At 43.6% G+C, this 16997-nt stretch overlaps 1 protein-coding gene and 1 pseudogene across 1 annotated transcript in view; both read left to right on the top strand.

Moving 5' to 3' along the window:
- LOC111966273 (cAMP-dependent protein kinase type II-alpha regulatory subunit) overlaps positions 1–11676 on the top strand; it is a 41451-nt gene extending 29775 nt beyond the window's left edge. Inside the window, exons 4-10 of the mRNA XM_023990779.2 lie at positions 6018–6124; positions 6934–7087; positions 8668–8769; positions 8873–8947; positions 9073–9138; positions 10331–10469; positions 11065–11676. Coding sequence (XP_023846547.1) covers positions 6018–6124; positions 6934–7087; positions 8668–8769; positions 8873–8947; positions 9073–9138; positions 10331–10469; positions 11065–11189 — 768 coding nt within the window. The 3' untranslated portion in view covers positions 11190–11676. The remainder of the gene's footprint in view (positions 1–6017; positions 6125–6933; positions 7088–8667; positions 8770–8872; positions 8948–9072; positions 9139–10330; positions 10470–11064) is intronic.
- Positions 11677–14834: 3158 nt separating this feature from the next.
- LOC139028066 (N-alpha-acetyltransferase 80-like) lies at positions 14835–16270 on the top strand (annotated as a pseudogene).
- Positions 16271–16997: the final 727 nt, after the last annotated feature.

Here is a 16997-nt window from a genome sequence, read left to right as displayed (position 1 = left end):
CGCCACCTTCCTGTTCAAGTGAGCACAGCACAACAAAGTCCAAAAATATGTCTAGTATGCTACTACATACAGTAAATTATGTAATATGCCAGGGATCTATGTATACTGTAGCTAAGAAAGTAATACTAAGTGTATGTTGGGTAGTAAGCTGTTAGAAGCCCATGTGTCTCACCCTTAGATACACTGTTCTGACCTGGTGGTGCACATGTAGCCTATAGCCTGATTTGAGAGAAATGTCATTGAATATTGTAAGAGTTTTCATTGTCTGTTTTCATGCCCCCATTATTTCAAATCAAATATTATTTGTCACATGCACCATAATACAACAGGTGTAGACCTTACAGTGAAATGCTTACTTACAAGCCCTTAACCTTCAATACAGTTTTAAGAAAATACCACAAAAAAAGTAAGAGATAAGAATAAATAATTAAGGAGCAGCAGTACATAACAATAGCGGGGCTATATACAGGGGGTATCGGTACCGAGTCAATGTGCGGGGGCATCGGTGTCGACGTAATTGAGGTAATTTGTACATGTAGGTAGAGTTATATAAGTGACTATGCATAGATAATAACAGAGAGTAGCAGCAGCATAGAAGGGGGGGCGGGGGCAATGCAAGTAGTCTAGGTTGCCATTTGAGTAGCTGTTCAGGAGTCTTATGGCTTGAGGGTAGAAGCTGTTTAGAAGCCTCTTGGACCTATACTTGGCGCTCCGGTACCACTTGCCGTGCAGTAGCAGAGAGAACTCTATGACTAGGGTGGCTGGAGTCTTTGGCAATTTTTAGGGCCTTCCACTGACACTGCCTTGTATAAAGGTCCTGGATTGCAGGAAGCTTGACCCCGGTGATGTACTGGGCCATACGCACTACCCTTCTGTTGTCATCAGCAAACTTAATGATGGTGTTGGAGTCGTGCCTGACCGTGCAGTCATGAGTGAACAGGGAGTACAGGAGGGGACTGAGCACGCACCCCTGAGGGGTCCCTGTGTTGAGGATCAGCGAGGCAGTTGTGTTGTTGCCTACCCTCACCACCTGGGGGCGGCCCGTCAGGAAGTCCAGGATTCAGTCGCAGAGGGAGGTGTTTAGTCCCAGGGTCCTTAGCTTAGTGATGAGCTTTGAGGGCACTATGGTATTGAACGCTGAGCTGTAGTCAATGAATAGCATTCTCAGATAGGTGTTCCTTTTGTCCAGGTGGGAAAGAGCAGTGTGTAGTGCAATAGAGATTGCATCATCTGTGGATTTGTTGGTGCAGTATGCAAACTGGAGTGTGTCTAGGGTTTTTGGGATAATGTGAGCCATGACCAGCCTTTCAAAGTATTTCATGGCTACAGATGTGAGTGCTATGGGTCGGTAGTCATTTAGGCAGGTTACCTTAGTGTTCTTGGACACAGGGACTATGGTGGTCTGCTTGAAACATGTTGGTATTATTGATTCAGACAGGGAGAGGTTGAAAATGTCAGTGAAGACACTTGCCAGTTGGTCAGTGCGTGCTCAAAGTACACATCGTGGTAATCCGTCTGGCCCTTCGGCCTTGTGAATGTTGACCTGTTTGAAGGTCTTACTCACATCGGCTGCGGAGAGCGTGAGTCGTCTGGTACTTCTGATGCTCTCATGCATGTTTCAGTGTTACTTGCCTCAAAGCAAGCATAGAAGTTATTTAGCTTGTCCGGTAGGCTTGTGTCACTGGGCAGCTCTCGGCTGTGCTTCCCTTTTTATAGTCTGTGTTCCCTTTTATAGTCTGCAATGGTTTGCAAGCCCTGCCACATCCGACGAGCATCGGGGCCGGTGTTGTACAATTCGATCTTAGTACTGTATTGATGTTTTGCCTGTGATGGTTCGTTGGAGGGCATAGAGGGATTTCTTATCTTCCTGGTTAGAGTCCCGCTCCTTGAATGCGGCAGCTCTACCCTTTGGCTCAGTGCGGATGCTGCCTGTAATACATGGCTTCTGGTTAGGGTATGTACGTATAGTCACTGTTGGGACCACGTCCTCGATGCACTTATTGATAAAGCCAGTTACTGATGTGGTGCACTCCTCAATGCCATCAGAAGAATCCCGGAACATATACCAGTCTGTGCTAGCAAAACAGTCCTGTAGTTTTTAGCGCCTGCTTCATCTGACCACTTTTTTATTGAATGTGTCACTGGTGTTTCCAATTTTTTTCTTGCAAGCAGGAATCAGGAGGATAGAGTTAGGGTCAGATTTGCCAAATGGAGGGAGAGCTGTGTTTGCGTCTCTGTGTGTGGAGTAAAGGTGGTCTAGAATTATTTTCTTCCCCTCTGGTTGCACATTTAGCATGCTGATAGAAATTAGGTTAAACTGATTTTAAGTTTATCCTACAGTTTTGACATGGTATACAGAGAGAATAATGTAAGAACGGCCCATTTTAGAATTCTGTCGCTGTCCATTTCAAAAGTGCTGAACAAATAGGAATGTCGAGTACGTCCGTCTTAGCTCACTCATAAGAATTATCATCGAAATTACGGCTTGCCTCTTATCCGCTCATCAGTCCCTTATGCCGTAGTTTGTACATCTCAATTGTTACACTGCATTACACAAAAAGTATGTGGACAACTGTTCGTCGAACATCTCATTCCAAAATCATGGGCATTAATATGGGGTTTGTCCCCCCCTTTGCTGATATAACAGCCTCCACTTTTCTGGTAAGGCTTTCCACTAGATGTTGGAACATTGCTGTGGGGCTTCCATTCAGCCACAAGCATTAGTGAGGTCGTGCACTGATTTTGGGCGATTAGGCATGGCTCGCATTCAGTGTTACAATTCATCCCGAAGGTGTTCGATGGGGTTGAGGTTTGGGCTCTGTGCAATCCAGTCAAGTTCTTCCACACCGATCTCAACAAACCATTTGCGTATGGACCTCGCTTTGTGCACGTGGGCATTGTCATGCTGAAACAGGAAAGGGCCTTCCCCAAACTGTTCCCACAAAGTTGGAAGTATATAATCATCTAGAATTTCATTGTGTGCTGTAGCGTTAAGATTTCCCTTCACTGGAACTAAGGGGCTTGAAAAACAGCCACAGACCATTATTCCTCCTACCAAACTTTACAGTTAGCACTATGCGCTCGGGCAGGTAGCGTTCTCCTGGCATCCGCCAAACCCAGATTCATCCGTCGGACTGCCAGGTGGTGAAGCGTGATTAATCACTCCAGAGAACACGTTTCCACTGCTCTAGAATCCAATGGTGGCAAGCTTTACTCTGCTCCAGCCCGACGCTTGGCATTGCGCATGGTGATCTAAGGCTTGTGTTACGCTCCTCGGCCATGGAAGCCCATTACATTAAACTCCCAACAAACAGTTATTGAGCTGAAGTTGCTTCCAGATGCAGTTTGAAATTCGGTAGTGAGTGTTGCAACCGAGGACAGATGATTTTTATGCACTAAATGCTTCAACACTCAGCGGTCCCGTTCTGGGAGCTTGTTTGCCTACCACTTCGCGGCTGAGCCGTTGTTGCTCCTAGACGTTTACACTTCACAAAACCAGCACTTACAGTTGACCGGGGCTGCTCTAGTAAGGCAGAAGTTTGACAAAGTGACTTGTTGGAAAGGTGGCATCCTATGACGGTGCCACGTTGAGTCACTGAGCTCTTCAGTAACGCCATTCTACTGCCAATGTTTGTCTATGGAGGTCGCATGGCTGTGTGCTCGATTTTACCAGGTGTGGCTGAAATAGCCGAATCCACTAATTTTGAAGGGGTGTCCACATACTTTTTTATACTCTGTACGTTACAGCCTTATTCTAAAGTCGATGAAATAGTTTTTTCATCATCAATCTCTCATCCTCATCAATCTACACACAATACCCATAATAAAAAAGCAAATTTCTTAAAAATGTAAAACTGAAATATCACATATACAGACCCTTTACTCAGTACTTTGTTGAAGCACCTTTGGCACCTGTATTRGGGGAGTTTCTGCCATTCTTCTCTGCAGATCCTCTCAAGCCCTGTCAAACCCTCCCCTAACCTGGATGATGCTGGGCCAATTGTGCCCCGCCCTATGGGACTCTCAATCACGGCCGGTTGTGATACAGCCCTGGATCGAACACGGGTCTGTAGTGGCGCCACTCGGGAAGCCCAAATATTTATTTTTCAACAAAAAGTTCAGTAATGGACCCATGTAATTCCAGTTGATATTGCGAGGGTTGTTTTGTTTGCGCAATGCMCTGTCTGCGCGTCGGTATATTGTCTATAAGTGAATCSTCGTGATTGTATTTTCCTTACGTTTTAGACCACATAGGCCTAATAATATACTTAAAATGTTAGGCTGAGTCTCTCGCTCTCAATTTTCAAATCAATTAAGTAGACTTTATTGACATGGCAAGTTAAATTACTTACATTGTCAAAGTATACATATAACAAAAAATTGTGKGACCAACAGCAATAAGGCATCAATAGTAGTAGTGGAAATGTGATTAGCATTAACAGCAACCAGAACAACAATATTAAAGAGAATAACAATACATTAAAGCAATAGTAGTAAACCCGTCTCAACATGACTGAGAAGCCACATGACAGGATATGAAAGCCAAAACAAAACCAAAATGGGGAATATTACATTGCACTTTTCACTGGCTGTCCCTCAGGTTGTGGCAGGAGGACACATATTTGGCTGCCWAAACTGCACATTTTAGGCWTTTCACCCAATAAATATATTTTTCTTCACGTTTTTCTACTTTAAAATTCTTTGTACTGATAGTTTTGGGAAATAAGTATTGTCTTAGGTCTGAGTATTTYTCACAATGTAATAGAAAATCCAACTCTGTCTCAACCGCTCCCCTGGAGCAGAGTGAGCACAGCATGTCCTCTCTGGGCAGCCAGGTTTGCCTGTGACGACCGGTCTCTATAGKCAGACTGTGCTCACTGAGTCTGTACCTAGTCAGTGTTTTCCTCAGTGTTCTGTCTGTCACGGTGGTCAGACAGTCTGACACCATGTACTGTCTGTTTAGAGACAAATAGCATTGAAGTTTATTTAGATTTTTTGTTGTCTTTCCAATAGGTGATATATTTTTATTTTTGCTTTGTGATGATTTGGTTGGGACATATTTTGTGTTTTCTCTCTCTATGTGTGGTGACTTAAAGAAGAGTCAAGTTAAGGCCTCAACGTCTTGCTACATCTYCCGTCTTGCTACATCTTTCTGTCGGTGTCCATTTTGAAAAGTGCTGAAGGAATAGGCCTACCTTGTCGTAGCTCATTTGCTTGCACTTTCTTATARTTAGCTCTAAGTGTTAATGATCTAAAAACAAACATTGTGAWTTTACTGAACATAAATGTAATGGTTGTGTATGGTTCAAAAGTCACGTCGGCATTCGTMATTATTGAAGGAGAATGTGGTTCTTATCAAGTTACACGAATCCATAAGGAGTCAGTAGAAACCATTTTTATTTCGGCATGTCAGCCGTATCAGCTATGGTTTTTAGAAAGGCAGTAGATGAGGCTGAATGAGCTGTTTCGCTGCCAGACGAAGCCCAGCTGATCAGATGTAGCGGTGGTAAGGATTCCCTCCACGGGTGCTGAAGGGAAGCACTGCTGTCGGAACAMCTTTTATCTAGGCCCTAATAGTTTTTGGGCACCGTTTGTCACCARTATAGTGCAATTAATGTGTTGTGTTGTCTAGTGGCTTTGCTGGCATGCCTTTTTTGTTTTAAAAAAATTGGTTGAGTTTGCCCCTCCAAGATTTTCATGCTAAAATTGCCTCTGAATAAGGCCAAATTCTGTTTCATCAAATKTTTTTTTAAATATATTTGTTTGATACCTAAAGGGGGCCTACAACTCCAAGTCAAATAGCTAAATGATCCTTGGTATGACAGTCTTAAAACAATTCCATATGTTAGCTTAGTAGAACTCACAAATGCGAGTGAAATGCACTTTGGAACCCTGACCTCCTGCCAACGTGGCTAGTGAAATGGACATCTACCCGCCAAAATCTACCTGGATTTGGCAGGTGGCGGGTGTTAATCACCCCCTCCTGCCTGCCTGGCCTTCCCCTCTCCCCCTCACAGGAGCAGTTCTCAGAAGTCCTGGACGCCATGTTTGAACTGCGCGTCCAGCCCCAGGAGCATGTCATCGACCAGGGAGACGACGGAGACAACTTCTACGTTATTGAGAGGTGTGTGTGTGTGTGTGGTTACTTAGGAATCGTAACAATCAAGGCATTCACTAGAAAGCAGCATTCATAACAAACACACCCCCACTCATCTTCCAACAGGCCCCCTTGGGCATGATCCTCTAGTTGTTTTGTTTGCCGTGCGTCCTGGGTCTAGGCTCTATGTTTGTGTCCCAAATGGCACCCTTTTCCCTATATGGTGCACTTTCTTTTGACCAGAGCCATATGGCCTTGGTCAAAAGAAGTGGGCTCCATCGGTAACAGGCTGTGTCCCAAATGGCACCCTGTGAGTGGGCTTATTCTCTCCGCACCTTAAGCTCCCTCCTCAGTCATGCTAGTGCCTCAGCCTGGGAGGCTTAGGTCTAGATGCACGTCATAAGCATGTTAAACCAATTCCCTCCCTACGCTCTGCCTTGCAAAGCATCATGGGAAACCCTTTGGTCACCTACATGGCCAAGTAATCATCATACTAATCCCCCCCCCCCCCCCCCCAAAACAAAGTTAATGCTCCACCGGCAACCACAAAGTAAATTCCCAGAACTGAACTCGGAGTACTCTTGGTCCCCCACCCCCTCCCCCCTGGTTGGTCAATCACAAGAGTGGTACGTAATGGTCTTAAAACAACAGCTCCAAGCTACAGATGAGAGATTTAGATCAGTGATCAACTTTATTGTAGATGAAGTGTAGTCTGCATGGTTTCCAAATATCTCATGTGTTTGAGTTTTCTAATATTATTAGACCGTTCTTAATTTCTCTTTTGTCTCTCTCTACTCTCTCGCCCCTGTTTTCTTTCTCTCTCTCKTTTCTTTCAGAGGAATCTATGACATAGTGGTACTGATTGATGGCGTAGGGACGTGTGTGGGGCAGTATGACAACAAAGGCAGCTTCGGGGAATTGGCACTGATGTACAACACCCCCCGCGCTGCCACTATCATCGCCACCCAGGAGGGGGCGCTCTGGGGCCTGGTGAGAGAGACACACCCACACTGCCCTGACCCTTGACCTCTAGTTCACACTGCTGTGCTCTACCACAGCACCTCCCTGCGGACACCAGGGAGAATAACACAGTGGCCATATATTAGAGATACATTATGTTTTGAGAAAAATAGTGGGGAGTTTTTAGACACCATTGCGAAATTCAAGTTGACAGTTCAAGGAGTTGACAGTTCAAGGATTTGGTCTTATGGGTGCACTCTGTCATAGGCCTCCCCCCTTGCTTGCGAGAACAGTAAGGGACATGAGGAAAGGCCCATTCCCCTACTTGTACCATGTCCTGAGAACTCCTGCACCAGCTACTGAAATGCACCTTTTGTTAAAGGCCCAGTGCATTCAAACACGTGATATACCTGTGTTTTTATATTTCCACACTGCGGTTGGAATAATACTGTGAAATTGTGAAAATTATGATAAGSCCCTTTTAGTGTAAGAGKTGTTTGAAAAGACTGCCTTTAATTTCAGCCTCTTTTAGTGGGGTGATTTCGGCCTACATCACCAGGCTGTAAATAAGTTAATAGACCAATAAGAAAGAGCTCCAAACCTCTCGGCCAATAACAGCTAGTTTTAGTTTTCCCCTCCACACTCAGACAACTCCCAGACCACTCCCAAACAGTCCTAAAATTGCCCTTTGCAAAGAAGCAATTTTAGTTTCTTTTTGTCTATTTTAATTGAAAACAATCACAGTAAGGTACTTAATTGTTACCCAGAAATGATTTGCTATTGAGAAAAAAAAGGAGAAAAAACGTTTTAAAGACAGCTGCATTGGACTTTGAAGTGAATCAGGTCAAATCAAATGTTATTGGTCACATACACATGGTTAGCAGATGTTATTGGTCACATACACATGGTTAGCAGATGTTATTGGTCACATACACATGGTTAGCAGATGTTATTGCGAGTGTAGCAAAATGCTTGTGCTTCTAGTTCCGACAGTGCAGCAATATCTAACAAGTAATACCTAACAATTCCACAATAACTACCTAATACACACAAGTCTAAGTAAAGGAATGGAATAAGAATGTATAAATATATGGATGAGCAATGTCAGAGCGGCATAGGCTAACATGCAATACATAGTACKGAATACAGTATACACATATGAGATGAGTAATGCGAGAAATGTAAACATTGTTAAAGTGGCATTATTAAAGTGACTAGTGTTCCATRTATTAAAATGGCCAATGATTTCAAGTCTTTGAAAAGTGAAACATTAGGTGCTAGGGAGGCTGGAGTGGGTCTTTAATGTGTAGTCGATACGTCTTAGATTTTGTGCTTTTGAGATTCTTTGAGCTTTAAGACTCATGTAAATGAAAAGCGCGATAAAAGTTGAATTCATGATTTAATGTTTATTATTAGATCATGATTGTAAATGTTCTAGAAGATTAGTAGATAGATGTTATAGGATATGACGGCAGATCTATGCATAACTTTCCCCCACTAGAAATGTATAACATAAGAAGGAAATAGCTGGTCTGTGTGTAGCCTGTGTCGGTGTGATTGAGTGTTATCCTGCCTGTTTTTGTGACCGATGCTGTCTGTGACACTACCAGGACCGGGCCACGTTCCGTAGGCTCATTGTGAAGAACAATGCCAAGAAGAGGAGGCTGTACGAGCAATTTGTGGAGTCTGTGCCTCTACTGAAGTCTCTGGAGGTGAGGAGGGGAAGATGGACAGTGATACACGTAGCACTGAAATGGCCACCTTGCCTTTGCTTTTCCTTATCAAACCTCTCTCCCGCTCTTTTACCTCTCTTAGTTATCCGAGAGGATGAAAATTGTGGATGTATTAGGAATGAAGACGTTTTCCGATGGAGAGCGCATCATCATGCAGGTAGGACGTTCTCCGTTGTTAAGGTACTGACGGTTGTCTTGGCGTTACTGTCAAAGCTGGCTGGTAATGATGACCGCGAAGAGTCGTAAATGTGACGGTCCCTGTTGGTTTGTGTTGCGGTGTAGGGGGACAGCGCAGATTGTTTCTACATCGTGGAGACCGGCGAAGTGAAGATTATGATGAAGAGCAAAGTAAGTCTACTTCCTCCTTTTCTCATCCTCTCGTTTCTGTCTGTGCCTCATCACCAGATAATGTCAACAACAACAAAAATAACTTTGTTTTATGTTCAAGTCACCCTGTTTTTTCTTTTCTCTCTCCTTTTTTCTCATATGTACTACATAACAAACCTGCGCCCAAAGACAAAGATGGTATGACTAATCATTTGAATTGTAATATGAATTATAATACAAGTTGAGCACAGCGATCCTTTTGGAAAAAATATCAAACAATTGTGATTCGGATCTGAATATTTGTCATTCATAATCCACAAAAATGTTTGAATTCTATTTTCGCAAGCTAAGTAGCTATGGTTCCTAACGTTAACTAGCGCTAGTTGGCTGTACCTGCGCCAAAACTCCTTCTCATCCTAATAACTTCTCCATCTGATCACTTCTTAGTAAATGGTGAGCCAACCATTTTGTTTCCAGCACTTTTATATAAGACCGAACGGTGCAAGACAGAACATTTCCAGATCCTGTCTACCTTCTGCTATGAGTTTTTTAAACATTTTTTTTAATGAACATTTAGTTTTCATAACGCATTGCTTGTGTGCTGCTTGTAGTGTCTGCATGTCCGTTATTGTGTATTAATTGGCGTTGTATGTATTAGCTGCTGCAGTCAAATTTCCCCTTTCGGGATCAATAAAGTAATTGTTCTCAATAGTGAGTTTTCTCATGGCTTGTCAGGACTTGMGTTCAAATACTATTTAGGGTATTTCAATTACTTTCAAAATGTCTTAGAAAAGAAGTCTTGATTTTCTACAAGTAGCTGAATATTGGAATGTATTTCAAAGTACACTTGGAATGTATTGGCATGTATTTGAGAATACAAATATTTAAATACACCATGCATTCAGCTATCTATAGGAAGTTATTTGTAGCTGATTTGGCCACATTATTTGAAAATACTCAAATACACAGAAAATAAGTATTTCAATTTAAAATATTTGAAGCCAGGTCTGACTCTGTCCCTCTGCAGCAGACATGGCCTATAGCCTAGTGAACAACACGTTTGGGCTTCCTTGGTGCTCGTGCTCTATGCTAAAACGTAATTTTGTGAATATCGGCAACCAACGATTCGAATCCGCTACATATTATTCAAATCAGAGTACACAAATAGAATCCTCTTTTCTGTGCCCCCCCCCCCACCTCCTCTCTCCCCCAGACAAAGGCGAACCAGGAGGATAATGTGGAGGTTGAGATCACCCGCTGTAGCAGGGGTCAGTACTTTGGGGAGCTGGCCCTGGTCACCAACAAGCCCCGCGCTGCATCAGTGTACGCTGTGGGAGAGGTCAAGTGCTTGGGTAAGGCCCCTCCTTACTTTTACAGATATTTGTGTGTGTGTGTGTGTTTATTTTGACACAGACACACACACATGGGTGGGTGTCCATCTGCGTGACAGAGAGAGAGATTTTCTGTTTGTTTGTCTCCCTGAATCCCCCCCCCCCCCCCAAACACATAGCTACACAGCTGTTTCCCTTAGAGGTACTCGTGATCAATTCAGCTCTCTTAGCAATTCAAGTGTTTGTATATCTCACAATTCTCCAGGCGTATGGTTAGGGTATCAACATTGTCATGTGAATTAAATAGCAATATCTGCACACTTTAGCATGCTCCACTATAGTTTTATTGCAGTGTTTTGACTGGAAGGTCTGGAGTGTTTAAGCATTGCAAAGAACGTTCGGAAATGAACTATACAGGAGGGTACGCTACAACAGYGTGATATTCATTAGTGCACACCGTAGTGAAGCGTTTTGCAACGGAACATGAAAACAAGTTCAGGATGTCCCTCCCCATTTCGGGCTGTTTGCTTCCGTTTTGGTTCTTAGATTGACACCTGGGTCATATTCACTATCTGTTGTGCAGCTGTGTGAGTGATGCTGTCTCTGTGTTTTTCAGTAATAGACATTCAGGCGTTTGAGCGTCTGCTGGGTTCCTGTAAGGAGATCATGAAGAGGAACATCACCCACTACGAGGAGCAGCTGGTAGCTCTGTTTGGCTCCAGCATGGACCTGAGAGACTGACCACCCTTCTCTGTGCCTTACACAAGCAAATTTACATGAATGAAAAGACACACACACATTCAGACACACCCACTTACATAGTATAAGTACACCCTGACACACAGATTTTCTAGCTCAACACTCCTTTATAAGCGCATTAATAGGTGTACACACACTTTCTACTCACCCCGAAATATCACACACCCTCTTACAGTTGCTTGAACCTGCTTCAGCCTCTTTGTTTGAATTGAAAAAGCAATGTCCCTGCTGATACAACCCTGCCACCGCCACAGCACAGCAAGGACATACTACACACACGCACTCAGACACGAAGGCTTGTCCTTTCTCTCACAGATGCACACACACACACACACCAACAAACCTCCGCCAAGGACCCATGCACACACATAGGCACCACCCACACTTTCAAATACAGACACCTGGTGAAAAAGAAAATATATTTAAAAAGAGAGCAAAATAAAAAGTCAAYAAATGCACACAAAAAAAATGTAAAGGTTTAAAGAGAAGTTTTAGAATCATTTTATGAAGATAAACTGAAGGTTTGATAAAATATGATTTAAATAAAAAAGTGTTTCTTTGGGGTTGAGTCCTTTCTGAAAGCTCTCCTACTGTTGTTGATTGATTCAGTTAGTGCCGGTGATTACCACAGAGGACCCTACGTTTCAGGGCTATTGTTATCATTAATCCACACATGTTGTATTGATTAATGTATTATTATATATTCATTATTTTGTTTTACTTTGACCAATTCAGATAAAGCACCATCTCCGACAATGTCCAACAAAAATATAGTGCTTATTTCTCCTTGATCATTCTGAATGAGTTGTCCTGGATAAGAATAAAGCAAACATTTTTATTATATTGCTGTGTCAGTGTGTTGGTTGTATTGGGGAAGATGGGTGAAAATATACATTTATTACATGTTATGGTTTCCAGATTATGGAAGAGCCGTTGTTTGATTTGGGGGGAGGGGGGTCACCCCTATTTAATCCCTTACAATAAATATGCTATGACCCATTTTTAAACCTTTATATTTAACTAGGCATGTCAATTAAGAACAAATTGTTATTTACTGTCAGCCAATCAGCAATCAGGGCTCGAACCACCCTGTTTATAACAGACCGTAATACCACGGATATGACAAAACACATATTTTTACTGCTTTAATTACATTGGTAAATAGTTTATAATAGCCATAAGGCACCTCTGGGTTTTGTGAAATATGGCCAATATACCAGAGCTAAGGGCTGTGTCTAGGCACTCTGCGTTGCGCCTTAGAACAGCCCTTAGCTGTGGTATATTGGCCATATACCACACCCCCTCGGCCCTTATTGCTTAATTAGACCATGTTTCTCATTATTTGACCCAATTGTATGTTTTATTTCCCAACACCCAGTTGGGTCCCGTGTGGCTCAGTTGGTAGAGCATGGCGCTTGCAACGCCAGGGTTGTGGGTTCATTCCCCACGGGGGGACCAGGATGAATATGTATGAACTTTCCAATTTGTAAGTCGCTCTGGATAAGAGCGTCTGCTAAATGACTTAAATGTTAAAGACAAAAATTCCATACCTGCAGCTAAATCAAAACCTGTATCCACATACATTTAGCAGTGGCTTTATTGTAAAAGACCATATAGTGTACAGATCATAATTACATCTCGCCACTAAATTCCATGTTATTTGGAAAAGTATAGGCCCACAATTTAACAGTGCTTGTTTAAACATCTAATTTGTAACTATGTATCAGCAGACAGTAACCCACTAACAATTTACTGGAAGAATCAGCTCTTGCTATCTTTGTCACTAAGGAAGTGTGTTATTTAACACTTGATGAGATAATGAGTTTTGCGGTTGAGCTGCTGTCATAACTCATGTATTGCCTGTTTTATGTCTACAGTAGTATGTTCAGTGTCATGTCATCCTCTCTGCCTGCCCGTCACTAGTCCTCTTTGCTAGCAGAACTTGGCACCAGGTAAGATGCTAGCCATTGCAAGGGCATGGTGTTTCTTTTGACATTTTATTGGCTGTAGGCCTAGTATAGTACAAATAGGTTTTTTAAGCATAGCAGCATACGTTTTCCCTTGGCCCATGTCTATAATATGTCATGCTCAGCAAATACACTGCATGTAAGGAAGCGTTTTCCCTAACTCTGTTGTCGGGACCCTAACGGGTGCACGTTTTGGTCTATGCRCTAGCACTACACAGCTGATTCATATAATCAAAGCTTGATGATTAGCTGATTATTTTAATCAGCTGTGTTTGGGAAACGCCGATTTAAGGGATGTTCACAGCTACCCAGTTTTGCAGCCTGGTCTCATAGACAAGACGTAACATAGTGACGTAACATAGTAAAGTAAATCCTCAATGCTCATATTAGTATGATATGTTACATTTGGTATGGTTACATAAGACAGAAGGTTACTTAACGCAAAAACGAAAGGAAGGTGGGCATATAACGCGAACGTCTAGCAACCCAAAGGTTGCGTATTCGAATCTAATCATGGACAACTTTAGCATTTGAGCTAATTAGCAACTTTTCAACTACTTGCTACTTTTCAGCTACTTTGCAACTACTTAGCGTGTTAGCTAACCTTAATCCTAACCCCTAGCCTAGCTCATGTTAGCCAGCTAGCAAACACTGGCATTAGCCACATAGCTAACGTTAGCCACAACAAATTGGAATTTGTAACATATTCGTTTAGCAAATTTGTAATACACTGTACCTTTTGCAAATGAGTAATATATTGTACTTTTTGCATATCGTAACATATTGAACGAATTCCAATTCGTATCATATCATACAAATTCTAATTCGTAACATATCAAACTAAATGGATGATGGATATCCACAAATGAATACATGCCATAGGAAATGTAACATATCATACGAAATGGAGTGTCCCACACTTACGTATAGAATTATATGAAATGCTCTGAGACCAGGTTGAGTGTTGTGTAAGGGAGCAACAGATTTTGATAACATACCAGATCATAGACTTATGTCAAGTCATGAGTTTGTCTGAAAGAGCAATTTGCAAAGTTGTAAAGGATGTTGCTCTGATAAATGATAAAACTAGTAGAAAATGTGCAATATCATCATTCTAGCAGCATTTCTAACAATGCTATTGAGATATTGGAAATATAATAGCATTGATATAAATGAGGAGTAGACTACATTATGAGCTTTCTATAATGATAATATTACTCACATCATCTTGTATTTTAGCRGATGTTCTGTACCAAGAAATGACCACAACCTGAATGAACATATAAAGATGAAACATATTTTCTCACTTTTACTTGAGTTTACCTGCATTGTTGTTTTCGCAGTAATGTTTTAAAACTAAGTTGGTTTTAGTCATATACAACACGACTCACAGTTCATTTTTAGAGTCATAAATTGACAAGCTGGCAGCCACAGGTATGGATGAATCAGATATTCTCAACTAGTCCAGTCACCTTCTCTCTTCCAATCACCAGGGTGAGGAGAGGAAACATGCTTCCCTCGGTGGTCAATTAGATTGGTAATGATGCAACACTCCCCCCCCCTTTCTGTGGAGAACGTTATGTACATTACAGCAACATGTATCTAAAAAATGAGTGGGTTAGGTGTGATTCCACCTATTATCAAGAAACACTGTGGAGCAATGGCTTCCCCATTTCTGTCCGAGAGAGATGGTATGCGGATGTAACAGTATAGCTTCCGTCCCTCTCCTCGCCTCGAACCAGGGACCCTCTGCACACATCAACAACTGCCTCCCACAAAGCATCGTTACCCATCGCGCCACAAAAGCCGTGGCCCTTGCAGAGCAATTGGAACAACTACTTCAAGGTCTCAGAGCGAGTGACGTCACCGATTGAAACGCTATTAGTGCGCACCCCTCTAACTAGCTACCCATTTCACATCGGTTACACTCACRCCCCTTTTGACCTCCTCCTTTRCCGCAGCAACCAGTGATCCGGGTCACGGCACCAATGTAGCAGTATAGCTTCCGTCCTTCTCCTCGCCCCTACCTGGGCTCGAACCAGGGACCCTCTGCACATCTCAACAACTGCCTCCCACGAAGCATCGTTACCCATCGCTCAACAAAAACAGCGGCCCTTGCTAGGGGAACAACTACTGTTAGGGGTCATATTGGGTGTCTATCAAATAAATGCTGTGTAATAAGTAACTGTACTTTGTGACACACCGGGGGTATTTAGTAGTTACCAGTGCAGTCGTCTAATGACGTAACCAGGTGCATGTGCATGAAGATGGATCCCTTTCCTCTGTGTGTTCTGACCCTGGCTGTCCCCTGTTGTCTGGGGGGTCAAAGGTGTGTCAGGGGGAGGGATGGTGGGTGATCCCTCTGCACCAGCGCCCGAACCTATTGGAGCCCTGTGCTGACTTGGTGAACAGCAAGTGTCAGCGGAGCCACGGTGTCCGGGTCCACGCCCTCCAGAAGTCTTGCCCTGTGGCCCTGGTGCTGCTGCAGGSCTCTGGGAACAGGGACGGTGGGGATGAGGAGAGCCTTCTGGGGCACGTCCGGCTGTCCCGCCTGGTGTTCCGCACAGGGAGCCTCTTTGTGGAGTCAGTGATGGTCTCCAAGGCCCAGAGGGGGAAGGGCTACGGGCGTATGCTGATGCAGGAGACAGAGCGTTAGGCTAAGACCCGAGGGTTCAAGAGGCTGTGTCTGACCACCCATGACAAGCAGCGGTGCAGAACGCTGGGGTCATGGGTTCCTTCATGCCCATGGATGTGCAGGAGAGGTTCTCCGGGCTCCCAGGGACAGACAACACCCAGGGTGAAGTACAGGGAGGCCCACCACTACCCCAGCTCCCTCCTTCCTCTGGGGCCTCCGCCTCCTCCTCTCCACCTAGTGTTCCCCCTCTTCCTCCTCTTTCTAGTCTTCCTACTCCTCCAGCTCATCCTCCCTTTATACCCCCTCCTCCACCTCCTCCCCTTCCTCCCTCTGCTCTATCTCCACCTCCTCCCTATTGTCTACCTCCTCCACCTCCTCCTCCCTCTATTCCTCCTCCTTCTCAGTGTCCAGCCCGGCTGGTGGTTCAGACCCTTGAGGAGACACCCTACAGAGAAGTCTAAAGGAGTTCCTATCTTCTGGACGCACAAGGACATCTGAGTTTGAGGGCCTGGCTGACCACAGGCCATTCACCCATGTCACTCAGCCTCACACACACATGCTCAGGACAGAGGTCAATGTTCATGGGGGAAAGCTCAGTCCCTCTGGCCTATTTAGTAGCACATCCTGTAGGGTTTGACAGACTGAGACGGAAGGATATTTTATGGGTCTGGCTGGCGGTCTGGTGAACTGTGTAGTCCCTAAGACCTAACAGAGATATTCTTGCTGCTGTAGACGGAGAAAATACCAAATAATACCAAAGTTCCAAAGTAGTTTTTCTTCTTGTCGTTTAGGAGAAAATGTATGAATTTAACGGTTAACTAAATAATTATCACTGGAGCTATATTTTGTGCCTCATGTTTCAATCGTTTTGGGGTTGAAATAAAGAACTGTGTATCTTGTTATGTGTTTTCTATGAGTCACCGTTTAAGATTGCTAATTGCTAGTGATCAGCTGATGCCACCCTCCTGGTCAAGCATAGGCTCCCCTGGAAGCCCTGAGGGTGGCGAACCAATACCCCACTGCCACCCATGCCACTCCTGTACTGTCCTATGCCAGACTGGCATTCGCCCACACCCTCCACTTACTCAACAAGGTCAAGTACGGTGTTTTATCAAATCAAATCAAATCAAGTTTATTTTATATAGCCCTTCGTACATCAGCTAATATCTCGAAGTGCTGTACAGAAAC

This window comes from Salvelinus sp. IW2-2015, linkage group LG7, assembly GCF_002910315.2.
Source record: "Salvelinus sp. IW2-2015 linkage group LG7, ASM291031v2, whole genome shotgun sequence".
In the NCBI taxonomy this organism is placed as follows: domain Eukaryota; kingdom Metazoa; phylum Chordata; class Actinopteri; order Salmoniformes; family Salmonidae; genus Salvelinus; species Salvelinus sp. IW2-2015.
Note: the sequence above shows the minus strand (reverse complement) of the source record. Positions and strands in the feature narration are given on the sequence as shown.